We start from the raw sequence: 24,067 nt of genomic DNA, 5'->3' as shown, positions 1-24,067 counted from the left end.
ACGGACCACCCAGTGTGTTGACCAGCTCTCCACTGGGCTACCTTGGTAGAACCATTGCTGTTCCATGTTCCTCAGCGGAACTTCGGTGGTCACCGGCTTGTGGCAGAAGTTGCCCTCCTGCCAAATTTCAGCCTCCCATCTTCAAGGGATCCTGCTCTGGAAGGTCTTCATCCGAGTCTGGACAGATGCTGCTGTCGCCCATGTGCGGTAACTGTTGCTGGAACTATTTATTTATTTTATTTTGATTTAGCTGTAAAATACAGCCTTTCAAAAAATAAAAGAATAACGAAAATTATACCTCAAACCATTGGATTTACAATATACAAAAGTATTTGATATACACAATCGTAATTAAAAAATTCATATGATAACAATAGAAAAATAAGTAAATGCAATTTAGCAGCAAAGCATGTCCACATCAATCAATTTCATTATATAATGCCACAGATTGAAACAGAATGTTAGACCACTTGTGTAATTTAAAAGTTTAAATTAAAATTGTATCAATTTGGTATTGAGATTAATAGTATCACGTTGATCCGACAAGGCTAGTGATTCAATGATCACAACACTTGCAATGTTCAATTTGGCAGATTGACTATTAAACAAGATATTCCAGAACATGTCTTCACTCAAGCTGAACTCACTCTCAAACAATGTTTAAATATTTTACATCTTTGTTGTAATAAGGCAGGACATTCAGAGAATAAGTGTTTTAGTGTCTCCATTGCTGTTGGTACAAGACATAATCTACAATTGGCATTGGATGTTTTCTTTCTCATGAATCGCACTTGATTCGTATGACAAATATTCAATCGTAATCTCATATATGTATACCTGGATTTGGCATCTGGAAACTTTGTTAAGTAGTTTTCCATTACATGAAGTTTTTTGGTTGCAAAAGCTTGTTGTTTAAACACTCGTAGTTTAATGCATGCCTCTCGAGTTCTTATCCAATCAAACAATTCATGTTTCATTTTTGCCCTCTTTGGGTTATTAATGAGTAGCTCAAGATCAATACCAGATATATTCATTAATTCTTTTACTCACTTTCTCCATTTCTCAATTTTGGGGTTCACTGATTCTAGCATATGTCCTCTCATTGTATACATTATTCCATTTTCTCTAATAGCCATGTTATATTTACGATACAGCATCAAGATTTTCCATGTATAAATTGCATACAATGATACTAGACCGAGTTCATGTCGTATTAAGCACATTGATGTAGACATTGGAAGGCCACAAATTATTTTCCAATAACGACCCTCAAATTTTTGCCACACATTCTCTGGAACGATCTCTCTTGTTTCAGCACTAGAGGTTATTATTGGTGTGACCTTTTGCTTATAGAATGTAATGGCTGGAAGTAATGAAAATTTGCCAAATTTGCCTTGTATTATTTTAGAATGTGCTATACCAGTGTTAACCTTGGTTTCGACTTCACAGAAATATGGTTTGTCCTGTTGGTTATTACTAATTGTCACTCCCAAGTACTTGTAGTCAGAGATGACACCTATATTCATGTTCTGAATTTGCCACTTTCTGGTTTTGGAGATTATTTTTTTTTTCTTTGGCTCAAGTATCATGATTTTGCACTTGTCTTGGTTAATTGTAAGCAAGTTTGCGACAACATAATTGCTTAGGGTATCTAAGAGTGCTTGCAGGCCCCCTGGCGTCTTCGCTAGCAACACTAAATCATCAGCATAGAATAGCCAGGGGACTGCATGCGCTCCCAAACGGGGAGCATCAGATGTTTTCAGAAAATCATATTGCACTGCCGACATAAAGAAATTAAACAGGGTGCTTGCCAAGATGCATCCTTGCTTTAGTCCCCGAAATGTTTCTATTGGGACTGATAGGGTGCCATCTAAGGCTAATCTGATCTGTACTGTAGTTTTAGAGTGTAATTCGTTGATCCAGTATGTAATAAAGTTCAGACATTTTGCTTCCAGTAGCTTGTTGATTAGTCTTTTTCTACAAACTGAATCAAAGGTAGCCTGAAAGTCTATAAAAGCCATATGTTACCTGCCCTCTCTGATACTCTTGTTTCTTTAGTACTTCCAAAATATGCAGATTAATGGCTGTCCCCATTCCTGGCATAAAGCCAGTTTGATTTGGGTCTCTAATTCCCACACCATTCAGCCATTTATTGATATTTCTCAATAATAAACGGGCAAAAATGTTACCCGGTATATCCATGAGAGATATAGGTCTATAATTCTTAGGTTGTTATTTATCCCCTTTCTTCTGGATAGGAATAGTTATGGATTTCCTCCATGAATCTGGAATGGAGTGTGTTGACACAATTTGCCTAAAGATGGTTATTAGAATTTGTGCCCATGCAGTTGATTTTTTTTTTATTTTTTAGCATGAAGTTTGACAGACCATCTGGGCCCGGAGCACGATATGTAGGCAATTTTGCAATGATCAATAAGATGTCGTCAATGTCAAAGACAAGATTCTCTGTCTTACTCGGTTCAAAATTATTTTGATGTCTAGTAGTGATAGTATCAGCATATAAGGTTTTGTAAAAGGTAAACCATACTTCCTGGGGAATAGGGTTCATTTGATTCACTATTTGAACTTTTGTCTGCGTTTGTTTTAGAAGTGACCATATTTTAGCTGAATTTTTCTCTCTGAGATATTTTAACATAACCTCTGCATCGTGTTGATACATAAGAGCTTTCCTTGCTCTTATACAATTCTTATCTTTTACATTTTAGTGTATTCAGTTGTCGTGAGCAGTCAAGAGAATTTTCTTTTATAATTTTTCTTCTATCAGCCCTATATCGAGATTTGTGAGTAGCTACCTCAAGGTCAAAAGTATGCAGATTTCTAGGCTTGCTACTGTGGTAATCATTTCTCTTGGACCCGAAGATCTGCATTTCTTCGACATAAGGACAAGTATTAGAGCCATGAACTGTATTATTATGCTGAGACCGATCTAATGTTTCACATAAAAGTTGTAAAGATGCTGGCGTCCAATGAAATCTGTTTTGAGCTGAATTAGCCATTAGGTTACAAGCTAGAGATGAATCGTATAATTTGTCATCAATTACCCAGGTCCGTTTTATGGATTGAATGGCATGATCACTTATTTTCTGGGATATAATTCGAAATTCAGTTATATAATTGAACAGGTCTCGGTTTACAAAGGTATAATCAATTGTTGCTGTTTGTGAACCTCTATGCCACGTGCTGCTAGATGGCATATCACCTTTTTTAGCTCCATTTAGCATTACAAACAGTCGGTCCGCCATATAAGCGTTCCATCTTTTAGCTATCGGCGTCAGTTGTTCCCATTTGGGTTAGACATGTTAAATTCAAATCACCAGTTATTACATGATTACAAATCGGATCTAGGATTGTTAAATTTAATGTTTCATCCATGGCTTCAAAGAAATCAGATTCGGATATTGCAGAATGATTCCAGTAGATGTTTAACAATCCAATATCTTCAGTTTTAAATTTGATCCTTACCAATTGTAAAAAGCTGTTAGGATAGAACCAATGTTCAATTTGCATATTGGGGGATGTTTTTATAGCTACCATTAAACCTGCCATGGATCTGTCTACCTCCGACTGGCATGATAGCAGGATTCAAAATTAACACATGATTATCCCACACTGGAGCCTCTGAAAGCCAAATTTCCTGGAAAGCCAAAATGTCATAATTCAACAATAAGCTATCTTTGGATTTGGTAAAATGCTTAAAGCCTCTTGTATTCCAAGAGGCTAACACTAGAGTTTTTAGATTTTGGACTAGTTAGTTGCTATTCATTCTCAGCTCACTCTCCTCTATCATTTGTCCATTTTAACTTGAGGCATTTGTTCGTGAATTACAACTTTGGCCTTTCTGATATACATTTACTTTAGGCACAAACTGGTTTCTGGAGATAGGGGGTTGTTGTTGGTCCCACAAGGCTGGCTTTACCAGAATAAAACCCAATTCGTAGAGATCATCTTGCGCTTCCCATACTGCATTTTTGACAAAGCTGGATTTCATCCATAGCTTTATCATGGACAGATCGTTTCGGTGAGGGAATTCTATCTTGTCTATATCACAAGAACTTATCCCTTCAAGAGCCTGAACCTCAGCAAATATATTCAACAAAGATTGCCTATTCAGGTCAAAACTTTGACAAGGCTGAGGTTGACACTGCATCATCAGACAATTTGTATTAACGTCTCTGCCTGGCGTGCGATACCCAGCTTTGGTTGTATAGTGTGTTTTAGGCTGAGGTTGATTGTGTCTTACCGTGTTACTCACAGGTGTATGAACTCCCCCGCCCAAGCCAGTTCCCATTGGATTCTCGTTCATATTTGCTTGAGCAATAATACTTTTTAAGGATTGCTCTATTTCTGATTTCCATTCTGACAACAGTATAAGCTTATCCTGCTGCTGTTTTGTAGAGTCATTACATTCAACACCATTGCTAGCTTTTTCCTGTTTCTCTCTTCTAGGCTGATTCTCAGTGTTAGTCAGACCATAATTTATCTGGTTCGATGGTCTATTTGGTACAACACTTGCTTCACCACTGCTCGCCCCACATAACTCCTTGGTGGCATTGCAAATGTCAGCTTCCTTTTGCTGATCAGCCATTTGAATTAGATTATTTAAAGGTTCATATTCTGGGGGCGTATTTTGTGCCAGTCGTCCTTGGCGTGCTTTTTGGGATATCGCTTTCCGATATTTATTTGCGATAGCCGTGCGGGCTACAGCTGCTGCTGATTTAGGCAAAGTTATGGTACGGATAAATCGCTTTGTTCCTGTGATTTTAGAGTTAGCAACGGTGGGAACATTTTTTGATTTTCTTTTTTTTTTTTGTGGTAGTTTTGACACTCGTATTTGGTTCTTTCTTGTGTCAAAAATGTTATAAATCGGCGTATTTTCATTTTCTGTTACCCCTCTAATAGGTTGAGCATCGCTATTTTCTTTCGGTATTAGGGGTTGCTCATCAGGAATTTCCAGGTTTTTTGCCTTGTCTTTCTTTTTTTTGGAGCAGGATTGCCCAACTATGCACTCTTCTTTTTTTTTTTTTCTTCCATACTACTTCTCAGTGAGCTTCCCTGATCGCCCACATTGATTAGTTTATCAATTTTTTTTTCCTGCACTAGTTCTGTTAAACTTCCTGCCTTTGTATTTTTATTTTTTACCCCCAATTGTAATGCAGACAGTTGATCTTGAGTACAATCGATTAGAAGTATATCAGCCTGTAATTTTGTATCTTCAGTTCTTGATTCTACACTTATAATTCGATTGTTGTCTGTTCTTTTCCTTCTCGCAGCAGCCACAACCGGACTCTTTTGCTGAGGTTTTTTGAAGTAATTTAATTAAAAGGGAGTGTTGGTCGTTAATTTTTCGTATCTAGTGTATCATAGAGGTGTGTAAGTGAAAAAAGAGCTGCATTCATAGTTTGCAAGGAGGTTTCAAGTCCTATAACAAAGCTTCCTGGTATTGCCTGAATCTTTTCATTTGGGGCAGAGTGATTTCGCCGCGGGGTTGGTTGAGCAAAGGAACAGGAGGAGACAGATGAGGCATTGTTTGTTGGAGAGAACATCATGGGTGACTGGTATAGCTCCTGGCTGTCTATACTGTCATTTAAGTCCCATTTGGAGTCAGAAGACTGGTTTGTTTCTGGTGAGCTAACTTTATTTCTGTTAAGTGTGTCATCCATTCTCACCACTTCAACATTTCCATCATTAATATTACCAATAGAAACATCCTGTTCTTTTTCATCCTTATTTAAGTCTGCGGTGATTTGTAAGTCCGGTACGCTTTCTACCGCCTTGATTTGGGGTTCCACTCTCCCCTCTCCTTGTTGTTCAATTACATCCAGTAAACCGGCCGCAATTAGCGAGTCAGGTGGGGGCAATTGAATTTCCTCACAGCTCTCCTGAGTATCTTTGTCAATTAAATCCAGTTTAGTTGACAGTTCAGCAAGCCCAACTGGTTGAGCACTCTCAATTTTACTTCCACTTTTACTCCCTATAGCACAGTATTTTCTAATATCAGCTACTGCCGAACAGGCTCTCATGCTAGATGTTGATTTGCTAACCCGTGCAAGATTGGAAATGGCGGCATGCGCACACACACGGTAATGACTTCTTTTGGCGGCATCCCGGTGCGCAGCGTCACCATTTTGTGATCAATATATTATCTTATGACAGGATCAGCTTAGTTTCAGCTTATAACAGTTACTTATTTATGTCCCTTTTTTTTCCACAAGTATACAATTCAATTCCACAAATATGCAAATATACCATTCATTGCACATTTTTTTCCTGAAAAATGACAAATTGTAATTGCCTATGGCCCCCAACCCTCCGGCCCTCAGCCAGCAGACAGCCGACAGCACTTCACAAATGCACTTCCTCCAAATGCGCGCGTGCCAAATGCGCGCGGCCCGCTGTTTAAGAGGATTTTGGGAAAAGGGGGCGGGGCTTAGGCTCGTTACTGTGAAAATAAGTAAAATAAGAGGGTATAAATAACAGTTGGCACTAAAAATAGTGTCCTTAATAAGTCTCTTCTTTCTCAGTATGTTTACCAAGTTAAAGTTTGTAGTTTCTTGTCCACAGAAAAAAACTGGCATTCGGGCTCCTCCAAGGCCGACAGCACTTCACAAATGCACTTCCTCCAAATGCTGGAACTCTCCTTGCCAGTCTTGTGAAGTATCCTGAGGAGGTCTGGATCGGTGCCTTCTGCATTTCTTTTTCACAAAGTGTTGCACTCTGCTCCTGGAACCAGACAGAAGAATTCTTGCAGCTGCAGCTCCTGGGCACCTCTCACTGGAACCAACGGTGGGAAAACCTACCTCCAGTGACCTCCGATTTCCCCTCCTCTCCAGTTAACCCACACTTTCACCTCACTATATTTCCTTAGAATAAATCTTTAGAATGAACTTTGGTTATTTCGTTCCATCACTTTTTGATTGTTGGATCTAAAAGCTTTTATCTTAAAGATAGGAATTAATTTAACATACCTGTAACTTAGTTGAAATATATATTCTGAAACATTTCACCACGACAAGAACTCTTCCTACATCAGTTCCCTCTCCTAAGAAGAAGCTTTGTGACTTTTGGGCACAAGGCCCCATACATCATAGAGATTGGATTTATAAAGTTAGGGCATCATTCGTGTGAATTGTTTAATTCTACTGCATAACTACTTGCCTTCTTTTAATTGTCCAAGTTATTGAATCCGTTTTTAAAAACCTAAAGGTGACTGTATATATGTTTGATAATTGAGTGGTATGTGATTTTATCACTTGCCCGGTTCATTTACTAGTGTGTGTTTTTAGGCCTAGAATAAATAGCGTATTTTTGCACTTCTCTGTCTAAATTGAATGATTGCGTTCTTCACTGTGTGGACCCCTGGCACCCCTCACTCTCCTGGGACTAGGTCTTGACCACTCTCCACACTTATCTTGACAGAGTTCCCCTGTTTACTGGTGGCCTCCTAAAATCTGTCCACCAGGCCAGATTCTAGAAATCCATCTTAACGGGGGTGGGCAGTGTGTGAAGGGATTCTCCAACGTTATGCCGTTCTCTGTAGTGTATGATAAGACAAGGATGTGGTGGACTGCTCACATGCCCTCTTTAGGGCGAAAATATTGAATGTAGGACAAAGATATGCATGTCACTTCTATAGCTAAAAGCAGTTTGTATATTGTAATGTTTATAATAATTGATTTTATGAAAGGAAACACAAAACTTTGGGAAAAAAGCTACTTTTCGGATATTGAAAGCATTGTTAATATTCTCAATTAATGAGTTAGCGCTCAGGCATGTGACAAAACTCAAATATGATTCCTGTTTGTCTTTGGCAGAGTATACTGAAGATTCTGGTCTCGGGAGGAGGGAAATCCCGTACTGGCATAATGATCCCAATCCCACAGTATCCACTGTATTCGGCAGCCATATCTGAACTTGGTGCTATTCAGGTGAATTACTATTTGGATGAAGACAACTGCTGGGCACTAGATGTGAATGAGCTTCACCGAGCTCTAAAAGCTGCCAAAGAATTTTGCCATCCAAAGGTTCTGTGCATTATTAACCCAGGGAATCCCACAGGTTAGTGCACATTTTTGGATTGTTTGAAAGAGTTTGCTAAATCGTTTTAATGAAGCATTGGGTGTACTGGAGACTAAACTGAAACGTTTCTTATTTTTAGATTGATCATAATGAAGTCTCTTCACGGGACCCTTTGCAGTGGTCTTGTGGTTCTTTCTGTTACATCTTATCTAACTTACTTTTTATGTTTGCATAATCTTTGGCACTTTATCCTCTTATTTATTTTTCTTGTAAATGTAAGGTTTTGTTTAGCTAATGTGGGCCCTTTTCAGGTAGCCTGTGCAGATTCCTTTTCACTAGTGTGGTTAGTGTGGTGGTGGCCACAGCTCCCTAAGCTTTACTGCTTTTGTTTTTTTAAGAAGGGAGGAAGTACCAGTGTCCTTGCTGTGTAGATGAAGCTTCACTCTAAAGTGATCTGTCTTGACGCTGGCTCACTGGGCCGAAGTTTAATTAAAAGTAGATTTCGAAAGCTATCCTAGGATTTGTGTTTGCCAGGAATAGGCGCTAGATGGACACGGCATTCAGCAATACAGAAAGAAGGTTAACCTAGACAACCATATTTTTCTTACATGGAAGATTTCAAGGGGTTAATGAAGACATTCAGAATAAGTGCATCACTAGCTGATCACATTGGTGTCCTTAATTTGCTCATTACACCTGTGCGTAATCTTGTAGGATGTGTCTGGGCATTAGTCGTTTGAGCGTTTATGTAACTGGACTCCCATCCATTCCCGCTGTCTCATAAGAAGGTGGATGCAATATATAGAACGGGTGGAACGTTTGCCCAACACAGGCTTCCTCTGAAGGGCATGGAAAGAAAGGTATGTGCATGTTCTTGGAGTGTATGCTTCTAAGCAACGTGCTGCTGCATATCTGAAGTGCTTTAAATATTTGCAGGTGGAGAAATACAGATACAAATAGGTACATGGAGTTTCATGGGTGAATCTAGAATCACTCACTTCATCAGCCTTTTGCAGTAGGGTAAACAAATGTGCACATACGTGACTACTTGGAACTGTAACATCTTTAAGTTTGGTTACTTTTCTGCATTGTTCAAATTAGTATTGTGCAATGTTGATTTCTTAAAATTGTTACTTTTGCAGTGTTGCCATTTTCATACTCTGCCCGTAATGGGTCCTTCTTGGTTTGATTATTTTTTTTTCAGTGCCATTCGCTTAATTTACATGTTATACCATGTTATATTTACAGTTACAAGATCACTGATCTCTGTTGCATTGGACATACACTCCCCTTGTCCCTAATTCCTCTTTAAATGGCTGCTAGATTCAGACAGAGCGTGCATAAATGCTGCCCAAGGCCGTATACGTACCTGTTTTTTAAGTGCAGATGCACAGGTCTTCTTCCTTCCACATGTTGTACCTCATGAAGAGCCTGCTATTTCCCAAAATATGAAGTGGTAATCTTGCCAACACAGCACATTTCCCCATATGTACCCTAACTGGTTGAATACAAGTCAACAAAAAGCTAAAGCTGGAAGGGCTCCTAAAGCACTGCATAGCGCAGGGAAATGGGGATGCACAGTGATGCAGCGATTTCATTCTTACACATTGATACCTTTTTAAAAACGTTACCACAGTCAAGACCTGAAGGTTTCCTATCGGACATGCCCAAATGCTCCCATCCAAAAACGATGCAACTTCAACTAGTGCAGTTACTCAATTTCCAATGTTTTGTGTCTGTAAATACCACCAAACTACTTTTTTACCACATGTTACCGAAAAAAAGTCTGCATGGTTCACTCATGCCAAAGGCTCGATTATTGCCATTTTGTTGTCCCAGAGCACTCCATTGGGGGGCATGCAGTATACCATATGCAGTAATGGTGCATGGTAAAACCTTATACAGAAATGCTTATGTTTGTGTGGAGAGTAGCTCCACATAAAAGCAGGCAGAATTGAATATTTTCAAAAGGGAAAGTCAGGATTTGGGGAACGGTTAAGACGTGCAGTATTTCCAGATACTGAATGTTTTACCGCTGCTGCCAAACCTGTAATGAAGTCCCTTCCTGCTGTTCTATAATGTTTAATATCGTTTTATTTGTGTACTATGCAAGTGAATCTCATATTTTGAGATGATTCTCGTTTTAAATATTTTTTTTTAACCCAATCCGGAGTTCTCTAGCATCATTTATCTTTCTGGGATGACTCCTTTTCTTCTGTACCTCGAAGTCTCACCCCCTCTTATTCTTTTGGTTTCTTGCATTCACCAGGACAGGTTCAGAACAGGCGATGCATAGAAGATGTCATTCATTTTGCCTGGGAAGAGAACCTTTTCTTACTTGCTGATGAGGTAAATGATCTCCATTGCATTTTTAGAAGGGCTTTGTGAGGAGCAACCTTGTTTTATTGTCACACATTTAAAGCCGTCAGTGCCCAAGAGTACTGCTTTTGATTATATGGTATGTTATGCTTGTAAATGTATTAATTTGTTTATTGTAGAATTTCTGATTTCCAGTTCCCAACTCGATTCTGTGATGTTTTCAAGTTTAAGCCGAATTCACCTAATACTTGCAGGCACATTAACACACATTCCATGGTACACACTCAGTATCTTATTTTGCAAAGGAATGGTGGCTGTAGTGGTTTTGGTATTTTTGTTGTACATTGTTACACTAGTTGATGGGCATCCTAACTTAACAATTTTCGAATTCCAATATTTGGTACGCATTTTGTTTTCTTATAATTTTTTGTAGCTGTAAATCTTATCTTGAGAAGAAAGCATTTAGCTTCAGAAGGAAAAGAAAGTCTAATTATTGTTTGGACAGATTTTACTTTACGCCGACGTAAATCCAATGGCTTTTCACAGTTTGTAGGAAAGCTTTTGCAAGTAGTTAATGCTTCTTTCCCTTGAACTCCTGGTATGAAGCCAGTCATTTTAGGATATACTTTCCATTTTTGCTGCATTGGACAATAAAGTGCGTATTACAACTGTTACTTGTAATACGATGACGCTTCTTCACCTTGTTAGTTAGCCTAGCTCCAAACAATTGCCACAGTGTTGCTGTAAATACCGGAAGTATTTCTGCACTTTGCATAACCCAGAAAATTAAGATTGATTTCTGAACATTTCTGTAGAAGGTCGATAATATGCCCTTTCCAATGTGCTGTGTTGTGCTTATCATTTCCGAAAGTATTGGGAGGCAGATGCGATTTATTTAGTGACCTTTGGAGGTCAGGGACAGTAGGAAGGAAAACTGCATAGATGGTCTGCAGTAACCATTTGAGTGCTCATTCTCCTCTCTGGCAGCAAGAGCCCAAGGGTAATCTGTCTATAGGGTTCCCTGGGTCGAATGGGGGGGTGGGGGAGCACAAGTCCCGGGGTCTTCTAGGCAAGCAAGCCTTTTGCTCCAGCACTTTGGGCTGGTTGGGCTTGCAAGTTATTGAAATTTATTATGGAGATAGTTATTTCGTCACATAGTTGCGAGAGCGTGATGGTTTTGAGCAGAGCTTCTATTTGTGAAACTCCAAAATTCCGATCGGCTCTGCTGTTTGGGTACAGTTTCGCCTCCACCCACCATTTAACCCTAATAAAAACGAGTATAAGAAATAAATCACATGGCACTAGTGATGGGTTGCAAGTGGTAACAAAGATAGTTTTGAAATGCTTATAAATTGGAATGAATGATACCATCTGCTTTTTAATGCTGCAGGTTTGTGCCCGTCTTGCTTCAGATACTACAGAAAGGGTGCTTTATTTATGCAGAAATAGATTAAGGGATTCCGCAGGGTGATTGAAAATCCCCTTCTGCATGGATCTGTTGTGAACGAAAATTATAAGCAGAGAGGGGGTGCAAGCAGCCAACAAATGCAATCATGTTGATGTTAAGACTCCCACCAGCGGAATACGGTGTGCAGCGCGGAAGTATAACCGGTGTAATAAAAGTCCTATGATAAAAGGTACTGGAAGTTCTCCTAGAGGCGAACCACAGCATGGTGGGCCACTTTGAAGGAGGTCTGGTGAGCAGGTGGGAGCCCTGAGAGAAAGACAATTGCCCATATCGATATGTGAGATAACTCAGACCTGCCCCACCGTTCTGAATCTCAGCAATGGCTTGATCTTTAGGATTAGGGAGATCTTATACCAACCCGTTTGAGCCTTTTTTGGCAATGTGTTGTTAAAAGGATAGATTGCCATCCTCAATAATGCCTCAGGATTTTGCCGAGTGGGTGAGATGAGGGTTGAGCACGTCCAAACACTTTTTTCCGTCAAGCCACCTTTTAGTGGATTCCTGCTTGAAGGGGTGGCCAAGTGGTACAAATTTGGTCCTAATGGGGTTAAGCTTTAAGTAAGCACTTGTCATCCACTGAAGATGGGAAGGAACTACATAGGGGAGCAAGAGACTCGCAGAAATCCTCCCCAAAACAAATTGGAAGCAAAGCTCACCAGCACATGAAAGCCACAAGGAAAACTATCAACCTGAGCACATGGTTGCTACCCTGCAAATGGAGATTGAAAAGCCTTTTTGATGCCTTCCAGGCATAGTTTAGCCAGAGATTCGCCAACAGGAGCATGTGTCCAGGAGGAACAAAGGGAGCCGGGAGAAGTGTTAAAAGGGAGAAGGCTGGTCCAGAAAAGCCCAGCCAGCACAGAAGAGATTGAAAGGTGTTGGAGTGAGATCAGCTTGAGCGTGGTGACCAAGAGCCAAGGCAGAGGTCAGACGGTGGAGTGTTGAGACTGTGGCAGTGTGAGAGTGCAGGGTAAGGTATTGTGTGTAGGAGAGGGCAATAGGAGTTGAGTGTAATGTGGTGAGGCGTGTGTAAAAGGAGAGTCAAAGAAAGGTGAGAGATGGAGCAAGGGTGATGTGTAGGGGATTTAGAGAAGGTCTGAGATTAAGATAGGGAGTGTGTTTGACAGGAGAATGTGAGAGAGAGTAATAGGTGGTAGTAGAGCAGTGGTGTGCATGGCGGAGACAACCAGCAAGGCAGGGTTGGATTAGGCATTTGGGAAATCTGCCATTTTCCGAATAAAGGTGGAATGTTAATTTGGTGGGCTGGTTTAATTTCTACCATTTAAGAATTATTAATTTAACATGATTAATAGGGGAGGCATGGCTTTATGTGAATTTTTCTCTTCCTCTTGCCTTCCTGCAGTTGCAGAGGGCCTGTCACTGTGGTGTCAGTGTACCTCAAGCCTCGCTTAGCTCAAGTGAAGGAATACTGATGCAAAACGTTTCAACCTGCTGAGCAGGAGCCGGACTGCTAATGCATGAACTGCCACTGTTGATTGCTAGCTGTGTCCAATGACTGCTGTTCACGCCTGAGCCTTCTGTCTGATAGAGTATGAGCGTGTGTTTCTGTGTTTCACCACAGCAGTATGGGCTCTGGCATGGATTCACATGCTCATGAATATTCCCCGTCATCAGGCTGGGAATCCTCTGTAAAAGAAAAAAGTTTTACTTTCACTTAAAGCTGTATTTCTCCCTTAAACCAATCACTGTCCTCTGGGTCATACTGTCCTCTCCCTAAGCCCCTCCTCTGGCAGCCATCTTCAGATTTTTACCGGATGCTTCAGTGTTGAGAGTCCTCGAGTTTGCTCTCCGAGCTATTTGTATGTTTTTTTTGTGTGGTTTTCAACGGAAAAACGTTCTATTTTAGTTTCTAAGAAGCCTGTGGATTCTCTTCTCCATCTGGCGACAGCAGGATCTGTTGTTGAACTTCAGCGCCCCCCAAGGGCGAAGATCGTCAAAGATTCGAGAAGGCCATCAGGCCTACTTCCCGCTTTCCGACTATGACATAGGAGAAGGAAGGAAGGTCCCTCTTCAAGCCCTGCACCAAATGTGGGCTATGGAACGTTTTTGTGGAGGACGAGCACCTGCATTACCTCTACTGCCTGCACCCGGACCACAAGGAGGTTGAGTGTGAAATTTGGACAGGCACAGTAGACTGGCAGCGTGGCTCAACGCCAAGGCCTCTGGCCCATGCAGCAAGCAGGGTCATGCCTCACCCCGGACCGGCAGGTCCGAGGAGCGGCCTGAAGTCCTGTGGGGGGGCCAAGATAAGGCCAAGAACCGCAAGTCCGACTCCACCGGGTTTGCCACGGAAGCAGGTCACAGGGTGAATAGGGCTCGATTGACTTCCATTGCCAGCCGCCAATCGAGCTCCTACTCGAAAAGGAAGTCATCTTCTTGAGAAATCCGAGAAGCTGCAGACGGAGGAGAAGGCTGACCATCCCAAGCAGGCCCAATCGGTGCAGGCGAAGACCTTGTCGCCGACAGAGTTGGATACCGCTGCAGTTAAGGGTGCTAACCCTGTGACAGCAGGATCTGTTGGTGAATCCCGCTGCCCCCGCAGCTCAGATGTCCCTACCCCCAAGGCGTGAGGCCGCCTGTTAGGGAGAATTCTCTGTTTAGGCTGAATTTCCTAATCTAGTGAGTCCCCCAGCAGCTTTGCTGGATTTTTGGGGTTTATTTTTTTCTCCTGCCAAGAGTGAGACTCTTTTACCCTCACTCTTGGACATGATTTGAGTGTGTTCCTTTGACTCTAGATGTGTTTAATGGGCTATGGGGTCTTTTTCTCCATAGGGCTTCATGTGTTTTTGTGATGTGTGTTACACAGCACCCTCAGTGCAGTAACACAGGGGTGTCATAGTGACCCCCCAGTATAGACTCCATACCCTGGGGCTGACTACTGTCTCCCAGGGCATGTAAAGTCACCATTGACTTTACTAGTCTTGAATTCTGAACAGAACCAGTACAAACCATCATATTGTGGACGTACTTGCCGGGGCAATTCGATTGGCCCGGGGTCTGTTAGTTGAGGGGGCACGTCTCCGTCCCCCCGATCGAGTTTTGCCTGGTGGCAGTGGATACTACTTTTTATATTCAACCGCAAATATTTCTCTATGGGATTTTCCCACTGTTCGAGGCTACTAGCTTTATTTATTTAATTACGATAGCCTCGAACATACCGCCTATTTATTTATTATTAATTCTCCGGTTGGTATTTTTTGCCAAAACTCTGTTCTAAAATGGCGTTTGTGTGCTCTTCTGTGACTCCAACCCAAGTGGAGCCCTTTGTTCCACTTTTTGGCGGGCTTCTCCACAGAAGCCCTCCAAAGTGGTGCCACTCTGTCTGGGGTACTTAGGAGGGGTGGAGGGGGATTTAGGCACCCTGGACTGAGTTGCCTAGGCAACTCAAGTCGCACTCTGTCCGGCCGGCTCACCACTTAGCATGTTTGAGTGACAGCTAGGCTGAGTGAATGGGGGTTTTCTGCATAAAAGCAGGGCTTTGGGGACTGGAACTTTAGAAGTGGCCACAGGACCTAAGAATCCGACGAGGGAGAAGCTGAGCCGACCTGCTAAGAAGACGCCACCGGTGGAGCCCTGCTGAACCGTCTCACCACTTTTCCCAACGACAGAGGAGATCTCCCGCCAGAGAGTCTTCTTCCGTTGACTGGTGGGGATAACCAGTTTCACCGTCTTTTCGCCTTCCCGATGCATCTCATGGCCGCCTTGCCTGTGCCAAGCACCCCGGCAACCGGAATACCACGTATTACCACGACCGCGAAATGAAGGGTAATACCTTTAACCGGAAAATTCAGCGGCTGGTTTCTTCATGGCAGTGCAACGACCTTCATCTTTCCTCCAAGTCGAGATCTTCTCTTCCTCTGGACGATGCCGAGACTTTCACCCGCTGCCAGGAACAACTGCCACAGCTGGAGGATCCTTCCCACTTAAGGTACTGTGTTCCGCCTGGCTTCCCTTGCCACCGACTGAACGGGGTAGATTTGGCCCCCGGCTTTCGAAACTGGGTTAGCCTGGGACACCCTGGCTAAACTTTTGAGCCTCTCTGAACTCTTTTCGAACTCTCTGCAAGACTTTCAAAGCCTAGTGTAACTGTGATCTTGGGCGCATTTGTGCTCCGCTCTCTCTAAGAGTGGGCCCAGCCTATGGACTTTGGCTCACCAGTGACTTTTGCTCTTCTGCCTTGCTAAAAGTGTTCCTAAATCTTAGAGTGGTGTATCTTCACATATTCTGCCTTGTTTCCCTCCCTTTTTTCATGAACTTATTGGAGTGCCATCTATAGTTAAGCGCTCACCTCTGTCTGGAAATAAGTGGTGTTAACGAAGACTTGTCTGATAAGGAATAAGGGTTGTATATATATCATAAAAGTAACTGTGTTTAGAGTGTTTTACAATAAGAGTGCTGGAGTGTTTCAAACAGTGTGTGTTTAAATAAATAATTATATACTTTGATACCAAAGCTCTGGTCAGTGTTTGCTTGTGCTATTGTATCTGAGTGCCTATTGTGTATACTTTGCATACTGCCTAACTCTTCTTGAGGGAAGTCTGACTGCCCAGCCACAGCTACCAGGTAAATCTGGGTGGTACAGACTGCTACCAAGTGGGTTTACTGCTAACACCTGTAGTCCTAAATCTTTTGCAGTGTTCCCAAAGGGAACTGCACAGGTTTCTGCCTAACACCGCCGCAATGACTTTGATAGTCTGCTGGCACGCCAGAAAGGGGGAAACCGGTTCAGGCCTTGGTTCAAAACCCTAAAGGGTGGGGGGGGTAGGGAGAGTGAGGAGGCCTCCGGTTACCCATCAGGAGCAGCACATCCCTCACCTGATGGAAGGGGTATGGGCCATGCTGCGAAAAGGGGCTCCAGGGTCTATTCCAGACACTTTCTGGTCAGAAAGAAGACAGGGGGCTGGAGGCCCATTCTAGACTTACAACTATCTGAACAAACACCTCAAGTCCCAAGAATTCAGGATGGAGGTGACTTCTTGACGTTGCTGGACCTGGAGGATGCCTACTTCCATAAGAAAATTCAAATGTCTACATTTCTTGGTACAGGGACAGCACTACCAGTTTAAGGCCCTACATTTCGGCAGGAAGTCGGCCCCCAGTGTTCATGAAATGCCTGGCACCATTGGCGGCCCATCTGCGTCCACAGGGCATACATGTATATACCTGTACCTGGATGACAGGTTGATTCATGCCCGCTTGCGGGAGCTAGCCGAAGGACACGCGGAGGTGACCATCCAACTACTAACAGATCTGGGATTCCTATTGAAAGTCCTGCCTAACACCATCGCAGAACGTGCTGTTCTTGGGTGCCAGACTCCATACATTGTCTTGCCTTGCGTCTCACTTGGAGGAGAGGATAGCAGCCGTTCTGGGGAAGGTGCAGCAGCTGTAGTAGATGAAGAAGTCCACAGTGCGGGGCCATCCAAGTCGCTGCTGTGCATGATGTCCTGCACAGACACCTCCCTAGAGGGATGGGGAGCGCACACTGGACGTCTGCATGCCAGAGGCCTGTGGTTGGTAGAGAAGGACAGAGGAGGACGACATTCATATCAACATCCTGGAGCTACGGGCATCATTCATGGGCCCTCAAGTCATTGCTCCCGTCTCTGAAAGGCAAGGTGATGAGGATCTTCACAGACACCACCATGTTTTACATCAGGAAGCAGGGGGGGGGGGCACACAATCCCTGACACTCTCCAAGGAAGCGCAGGACTTGTGCTGATGGGCCGTTTGACAGGGGATGTTGCTCGTCGCTCTTCACCTGACGCGAGTCAAGAAAACTATCACAGACTCCCTCAGCAGGGAACTATGCTCCTGCCACGAGTGTGGGCTTCGTGAGGATCAGGTGGACTGCTTGTTCGCTGAGTGGGGCAGGCTCCAGATCGGTTTGTGACGGCGGAGAACTCCCAAGTGCCAGAAGTTTGCCAGCAGGTTCCACCAGCCGAGGAGCCCAAAGGACGCGCTCTCCTTCCCTTGGGGAGGGCTGTTCCGGTATTCGTTCCCTCCCCCCCCCCCCCACCCCATTCCCTCTCCTGCTACGAGTCGTCAACACTCATTGTTCATGCAAGATGATATTCATTGCCCCGGCGTGGCCGATGCAGATTTGCTATCTGGACCTTCTCAGTCTGTCAGCATCGCCTCTGGTCAAGCTGCTGGTGGTTCCAGATCTTCTCACCAAAGAATGAGGCACAATCCTGCATCACGACCCAGGATCGCTGAACCTGGGGCTTGGCTCCTGCAGCCCTAGAATTTGGCAGATAGGAGTTGCCTGCTGGCTGCAGGGAGGTCCTCGCAAAGGTCAGGGCGTCGTTGATTTTGAAGTGGTACCATCACAAGTCAAAGCATTTTGCTACGTGGTGCCGGTCGCATAAGATTACCCTGCGGGCCGTGACCGTCGGAGGAGTCTTCCATACTTGCTATCCTTGGCCAAGGCTGGTCTGGCACACGCCTCGATCAAGGTGCATCTGGTGGCTATATCCCGCTAGACCAAGTCTCCAGAAAGATCTTCAATTTGGTCTCACCGACTCGTCAAGGCGTTCCTCAAAGGACCTTTTCGACTTTTCCCCCCGGTTGAAGGTTTTTTCCCGCCATGGGAATGCAGCGTGTTTCTGATGAGGCTCAGGGGGGAAGGGGGGAGCCCTTCGAGCCTAAGCATCAGGCCCCTCTCGTTCCTCTTGTGGAAGACAGCTTTCCTGGTGTCTATCACCTCTGCCAGGAGGGTAGTTGAGATCCAGGCCCTATCCTACAAGCAACCATACCTGACTTTCCACGATTCGAGGGTGGTGCTGTGGACACACCTCTGTTTTAATGCTGAAGGTTCCGTCGGAATTCCACCTCAAGTCTTTGGTGTTACCTGTTTTTTTCCCCGAAGCCTTTGTCACCGGCTAAAAGGGCCTTGCACTTGCTGGATGTTGCCCGTGCCCTGAAGTCCTACGTGACACGCATGAAGAGTCTTCGGAAGACTTCACAACTGTTTGTGAACTTTGGCCCTCTGAACCATGGGAAGGCCTTGTCCAAGGCTTCCATCTCAAGGTGGCTCTCCGTCTGAAGTATGCACTGTCATCGGTCGGCGAACAGAAGGCCAAGAGCCCACTCCACCAGAGCGATCGCTGCGACAACAGCGTACTGTCTGGTGTGCCCCTGCTGGATATCAGCAGGGCTGCTACGTGGAGGTCCACACACACCTCCAAGAAACTACTCTACTGCGTCGACAGGGTTTCCAGGTAGAAGTAAAGAGTCAGCCAAGCAGTGCTACACAACCTGTTTGCTTGAGGTAAGTCTGTTCCAGAGGTAAGTGTTCATTTCTTCTGTTGAGCCTTGCCACCGCCCGTGGTTGTGTAATGTTGTACTGCAATGTATTCATTATTCATGAGCATCTAAATCCATGCCAGACCCCGTGCTGGAGAAGGAACAAGTTACTTACCTGTTACTATTGTTCTCCAGCATGGGTCTGGCATGGATTCATATGCAAACCCTCCCTCCATCCCCTCTGTGGCTATTTTTGGTCATACTGCCACTTTACATGCTTATCAAATCTGAAGATGGTTCCCAGAGGAGGGCCTTAGGAAGAGACGGTCATTGGATGGGGGCAGTATGACCCAGAGGACAGTGATTGGTTGAAGAGAGAAATAGTTTTGAAGTGAAACTGTTTTTGTTTTACTGAGGATTCCCAGCCTGACAGGGAATATTCAGGAGCATGTGAATCCATGCCAGACCATGCTGGAGAACAATAGTTACAGGTAAGTAACTTGTTCCTTCCAGGCGCTCCACTTTCATGTCTTCCTGTACGTTCTTCCTAGCATGCCAAAGCCCTCCATGCAGGTAAGCAAAACGGACATATTTCAATGTCTCAGCTCACCTGAATGCTGCAACACATTTCTCAAGTCAGCCTGATTGACATTTGTAGCTGTTCTCCACTTTCTGGTAACAGACTAGGGGTGATATACAGGAAAATGCACAGCCAGAACACTAAGGGAATATTAGACGACCCTTATCCTATTTTGCAAACTTAATTCAAGCCCACTGCACCAGCCTACCTTATGACGCAACCTTGGACTTATTTAGGCTTTTGAAAGGCCCCTTGGAAACCCAAATAAATCATATTTTGACATATAAAATAAATATTAAAGATGCCATCGGGCTCGGCCAGGTATGTAGTTGTGTGTCAAACATGTTAAAGGCTGTGTTTTGTGGTGGTGTTAATCTGGAATATCGCCTAGTCAAAGGCATAGCGCATAGCCCTGTGCAGCATTGTGTACGGGTTAATCGGGTCCCACAGATTTGGTGTAGGCCTAGATCTCTGTGTAGCTGCGATTAGAAGGCACCCTCTCCATATCTTGCAGGTGATCCTTCCTTTTCTGTTAAACTACTCCCCTAAATCTGGCTGTCTCATCACTATAAGAGAAGCTCTGAGAACCTACCCTTTCATGGACAACATTTCGCAATGGCTCCTACTTAGCAAGATATGCTGCCTGCAACTGATGCTAGCAGAGCACTGATCGCAAGAAAGGTGGAGTAGTTCCCTTATCACCAGCAACCCTCTCTGTGCATGTTCTGTCCGCATGCATCTGCTATGAGAAGATAATGTGTTTATAGAGTACCTCGTGGTGGAATTCCCTTGCTTTTAAATAGCATAATAATTTGTGATTCCTGTGAGTTTCAATGAGTGCTTCAATACCTTGCATCTCTTCTCCAGCACCACAAAGGCTATTGTGAGAAACCTGAAGGCGTCGCACTGGCTGAACCCTGGGGATCTCCTTCTCAGGTGGCCAGGGCACGGACATCACCCTTGAATCCAGACCCTGGGGAGTTGACAAGTATGGGAGGATCACCTGGTAGAGGGGTCGTCGGGGAATGTGGGTGAGACATCCAATGGCGAGATGCAGTATTCCCCGTCATCCCCCCCGCCTCCCCTGACACTTCCTCCACCTTTATAGGTTCTAAATCCTGTCCTGGTACCCCGCCATTCCCCTAATTCCACCAAGTACCAACTCAGAAAGAAGTGGCAATTACCATCTCTTGTATTGCAACTGTCCACATTAACCTTCCCCTCAGTCACCATACATCATTTCAAAACCCATACCGTTCACCCCTGCCCAATTCCAACAAGCCCCAACACAGAAGAGAGGAAATCCCTGTTAGGGAGAATTCTCTGTAAGGCTAATTTCCCAAACCTAGTGAGTCCCCCAGCAGCTTTGCTGGATTTTTGGGGTTTTATTTTTTCTCCTGCTAAGTGATATATCCTTTTTACTCCCACTCTTAGACATGATTTGAGGTTTTCCTTTATCTTTCAATGTGTTTTATGGGCTATGGGGCCCTTTACTCCATAGGGTCTCATGTGTTTTTGATGTGGGTTACACAGCACCCTCCGTGCCGTAACCCAGGGGTGTCGTAGCGACTCCCCAACATAGACTCCATACCCTGGGACTGACTACTGTCTCCCAGGGCATGTAAAGTCACCATTGTCTGTACTAGTCCCAAATTATGAACAGAAACCAGTACAAACCATCATATTGTGGACGTACTGGTCGGAGCAATTCGATTGCCCTGGGGTCTGTTGTTCGAGGGGTTACGTCTCCGTCCCCCCTGATCGAGTTTTGGCTGGTGGCAGTGGATACTTCTTTTTTATATTCGACTGCAAATATATCTCTATGGGATTTTCCCATTGTTCGAGGCTACCAACTTTAATTATTTAATTCTTATAGCCTCGAACATACCGCTGGTATATTTATTTAATATTAATTCACCCGTTGGTATCTTTTGCCAGAACTCGATTTTAAAATGGCGTTTGTGTTCTCTTCTGTGACTCCAACCCAACTCGAGCCCTTTGTTCCACTTTTTGGCAGGCTTCTCCACAGAAGCCTCCAAAAGTGGTGCCACTCTGTCTGGGTACCACAGGGGGCGTGGGAGGGGGTTTAGGCACCCTGGACTGAGTTACCTTGGTAACTCAAGTCGCCCTCTTGTGTGATTGGGCCACCACTTAGCATGTTTGATTGACAGCTAGGCTGAGTGAATGGGGGTGTGCAGCATAAAAGCAGGGCTTTGGGGACTGGAACTTCAGAAGTCACCACAGGACCTAAGAATCCGAGGAGGGAGAAGCTGAGCCGACCTGCAACGACGACGCCACCGGTGGAGCCCTGCTGAACCGTCTCACCACTTTTCCCGACGACCGAGGAGATCTCCAGTCCGGAGAGTGTTCTTCCTTTGACTGGTGGGGATAACCAGTTTTGCCTTCTTTTCACCTCCCTGGAGCATCTCGTGTCCGCCTTGCCCGTACCAAGCACCCCGGCAACCAGAATACCACGGTTTACCACTACCGCGGAGAGAAGGGTAGTACCTTTTAACTGAAGAACTCAGCGGCTGGTTTCTTCCCTGGCAGTGCAACGACCTTCATCTTTCCTCCACGGCGAGACCTCTTCTTCCTCTGGACGAAACGCCGACTTGCACCTGCTGCCAGGAACAACTGCCCCCGCTGGAGATTCCTTCACATTGAAGGTACTGTGTCCCGCCTGGCTTCCCTTGCAACAGATCGTTCGGGGTGACAGTAAAGCCTCGACTTTCTAACCTGGGCTAGCCTGGGACAACCTAGCTAACTTTTCCTGACTTGAATTTCATCCTTTTTGTGCTAAATATCTACAAGACTCTTTGGGCATAACCCCGCTGTGTGAACATGGACCCCTTCTGCTTGCTCTCTCCAAGAGTGGGCCTTGCAATTGACTTCCTTGCTCTCCAGTAGAACTCTGCCTATCCTGCTTTACTGTGGTTCTTTTTAAAAGTATTGAAACTTGTGTGCTTCCTTAACTCTGCCTTTTTCCCCTCCCCTTCTTTATAACTTATTAGAGTGTCATCTTATGTTAAGCGCTCACCTCTGTCTGAAAATAAGTGGTGTTTTTCACTAAGACTTGTCTAATAAGTGAATAGGGTTGTATATATTTCTGAGGCTTGTGGAATCTGCTTAGATCACATGCTGTGCATAGGCCGACATCTAGTGGAAGCTGCGGAGTATTACAGTTTGTTTTTCGAAACTCGAAAATGGGCGTCGACACAGGCGTGCCAGTAATACTATCCCTAGTGTGACGTCCACTGTACCCAAGATCCCTCACGCGTCTAGGATCCTCAGATTGTTTTTTTCTGCCATACTGGTCGGAAGCATCTTGCGGAGTCCCCTGGCCTTAGCCATACTTTTGCTAATTATTGAAGTTTAAAATTATTTGACATCCTTCCCCACCCCAACGTCGACCCTCGACACTCGACGACGGCTGGAGAAGACTTCGACCGTCGGCTGCTGCACGACGGGTCTGGGCCTCGGAAGGCCGCTGGCCTCGGCCCGGGCCTAGTAGGCCGCTGGCCTCGGCCCTGCAAGTAGGGAGAGTGGGGGGTGGTACATACTCTTCACTCTTGGTATATAGGTACACCTTATATATTTCCTACACTTACCAGCCCGCTGCCTCAAGGTGCGTATGGAGGGTACCCCTTTCCAATTCTGCCCCAAGTGCAACCGCAAATACCCTTGGGTCGACAGGCACGCCACGTGCAATCTCTGCTTGCCGAGGGACCACCCCGAAGCGAACTGCAGAGCGTGTAGTAGGTTTAAGCCTAAGACACTTAAGGACCGTTCGACAAAGCGTTGGGCCCACCACGCCAGGCAGGCGGCCATGGCAGCGGAGGGCGCCTTCAGCGATGGCAGCGACGCCGTACTTTCGGACGGCGAGGGCATTACGGCGTCGAAAGACTGCCGAGCGCAGGTCCCCGACCTCGGAAGGTTGTCCGGCAGGGCGGCTATGGGGAAGACCCCCGGCGACGCAAGCGCTACACACCCTACACACACTAAACACACTAAGCCCAACCGAACCTCGACGACGTCGACTTCTCGGAAAGAGGCACAGATAGAACGGTCCGACTCGGTGTCCTCTGGGCGCTCTCGATCGAGATCGCCTCATGACGCAAGGCAATCATCCACTCTTGCTAAGAGTGCCTCGCTCCCTAGATTAACGGAAGTTCGATCGTCGGAAGACGAAGACGACTTCCACCCCCAGGCCGTGCTCCAGGAGACCGAGGCCGCAGTTAACACCAGCGAGGCCCCACGCTCGAAACAAGATACCTCTCCCGACCCTCGACGCCAGGCGTCGAAAGTCTCTGGGGCCTCCAAGGGGCAGGGAAAACATTTTTCCACGCACGGGGAGGGGGGGAAACAGCGGAAAGCACAGCCTTCCACTCCTGTAA

The 24,067-nt window shown here is 44.9% G+C and overlaps 1 protein-coding gene across 1 annotated transcript in view; it reads left to right on the top strand.

Annotated features, from left to right (window-relative positions):
• GPT2 (glutamic--pyruvic transaminase 2) overlaps positions 1-24,067 on the top strand; it is a 352,603-nt gene that overhangs the window by 214,500 nt on the left and 114,036 nt on the right. The window contains exons 5-6 of the mRNA XM_069607062.1: positions 7,833-8,076; positions 10,307-10,386. Of these exons, the coding sequence (XP_069463163.1) occupies positions 7,833-8,076; positions 10,307-10,386 (324 nt within the window). The remainder of the gene's footprint in view (positions 1-7,832; positions 8,077-10,306; positions 10,387-24,067) is intronic.

The sequence above is a fragment of the Ambystoma mexicanum genome, chromosome 1p (genome assembly GCF_040938575.1).
Source record: "Ambystoma mexicanum isolate Mex_15411 chromosome 1p, UKY_AmexF1_1, whole genome shotgun sequence".
NCBI lineage: Eukaryota > Metazoa > Chordata > Amphibia > Caudata > Ambystomatidae > Ambystoma > Ambystoma mexicanum.
The sequence above is the reverse complement of the archived record's forward strand: the minus strand, read 5'-3'. Positions and strand labels throughout refer to the sequence as shown.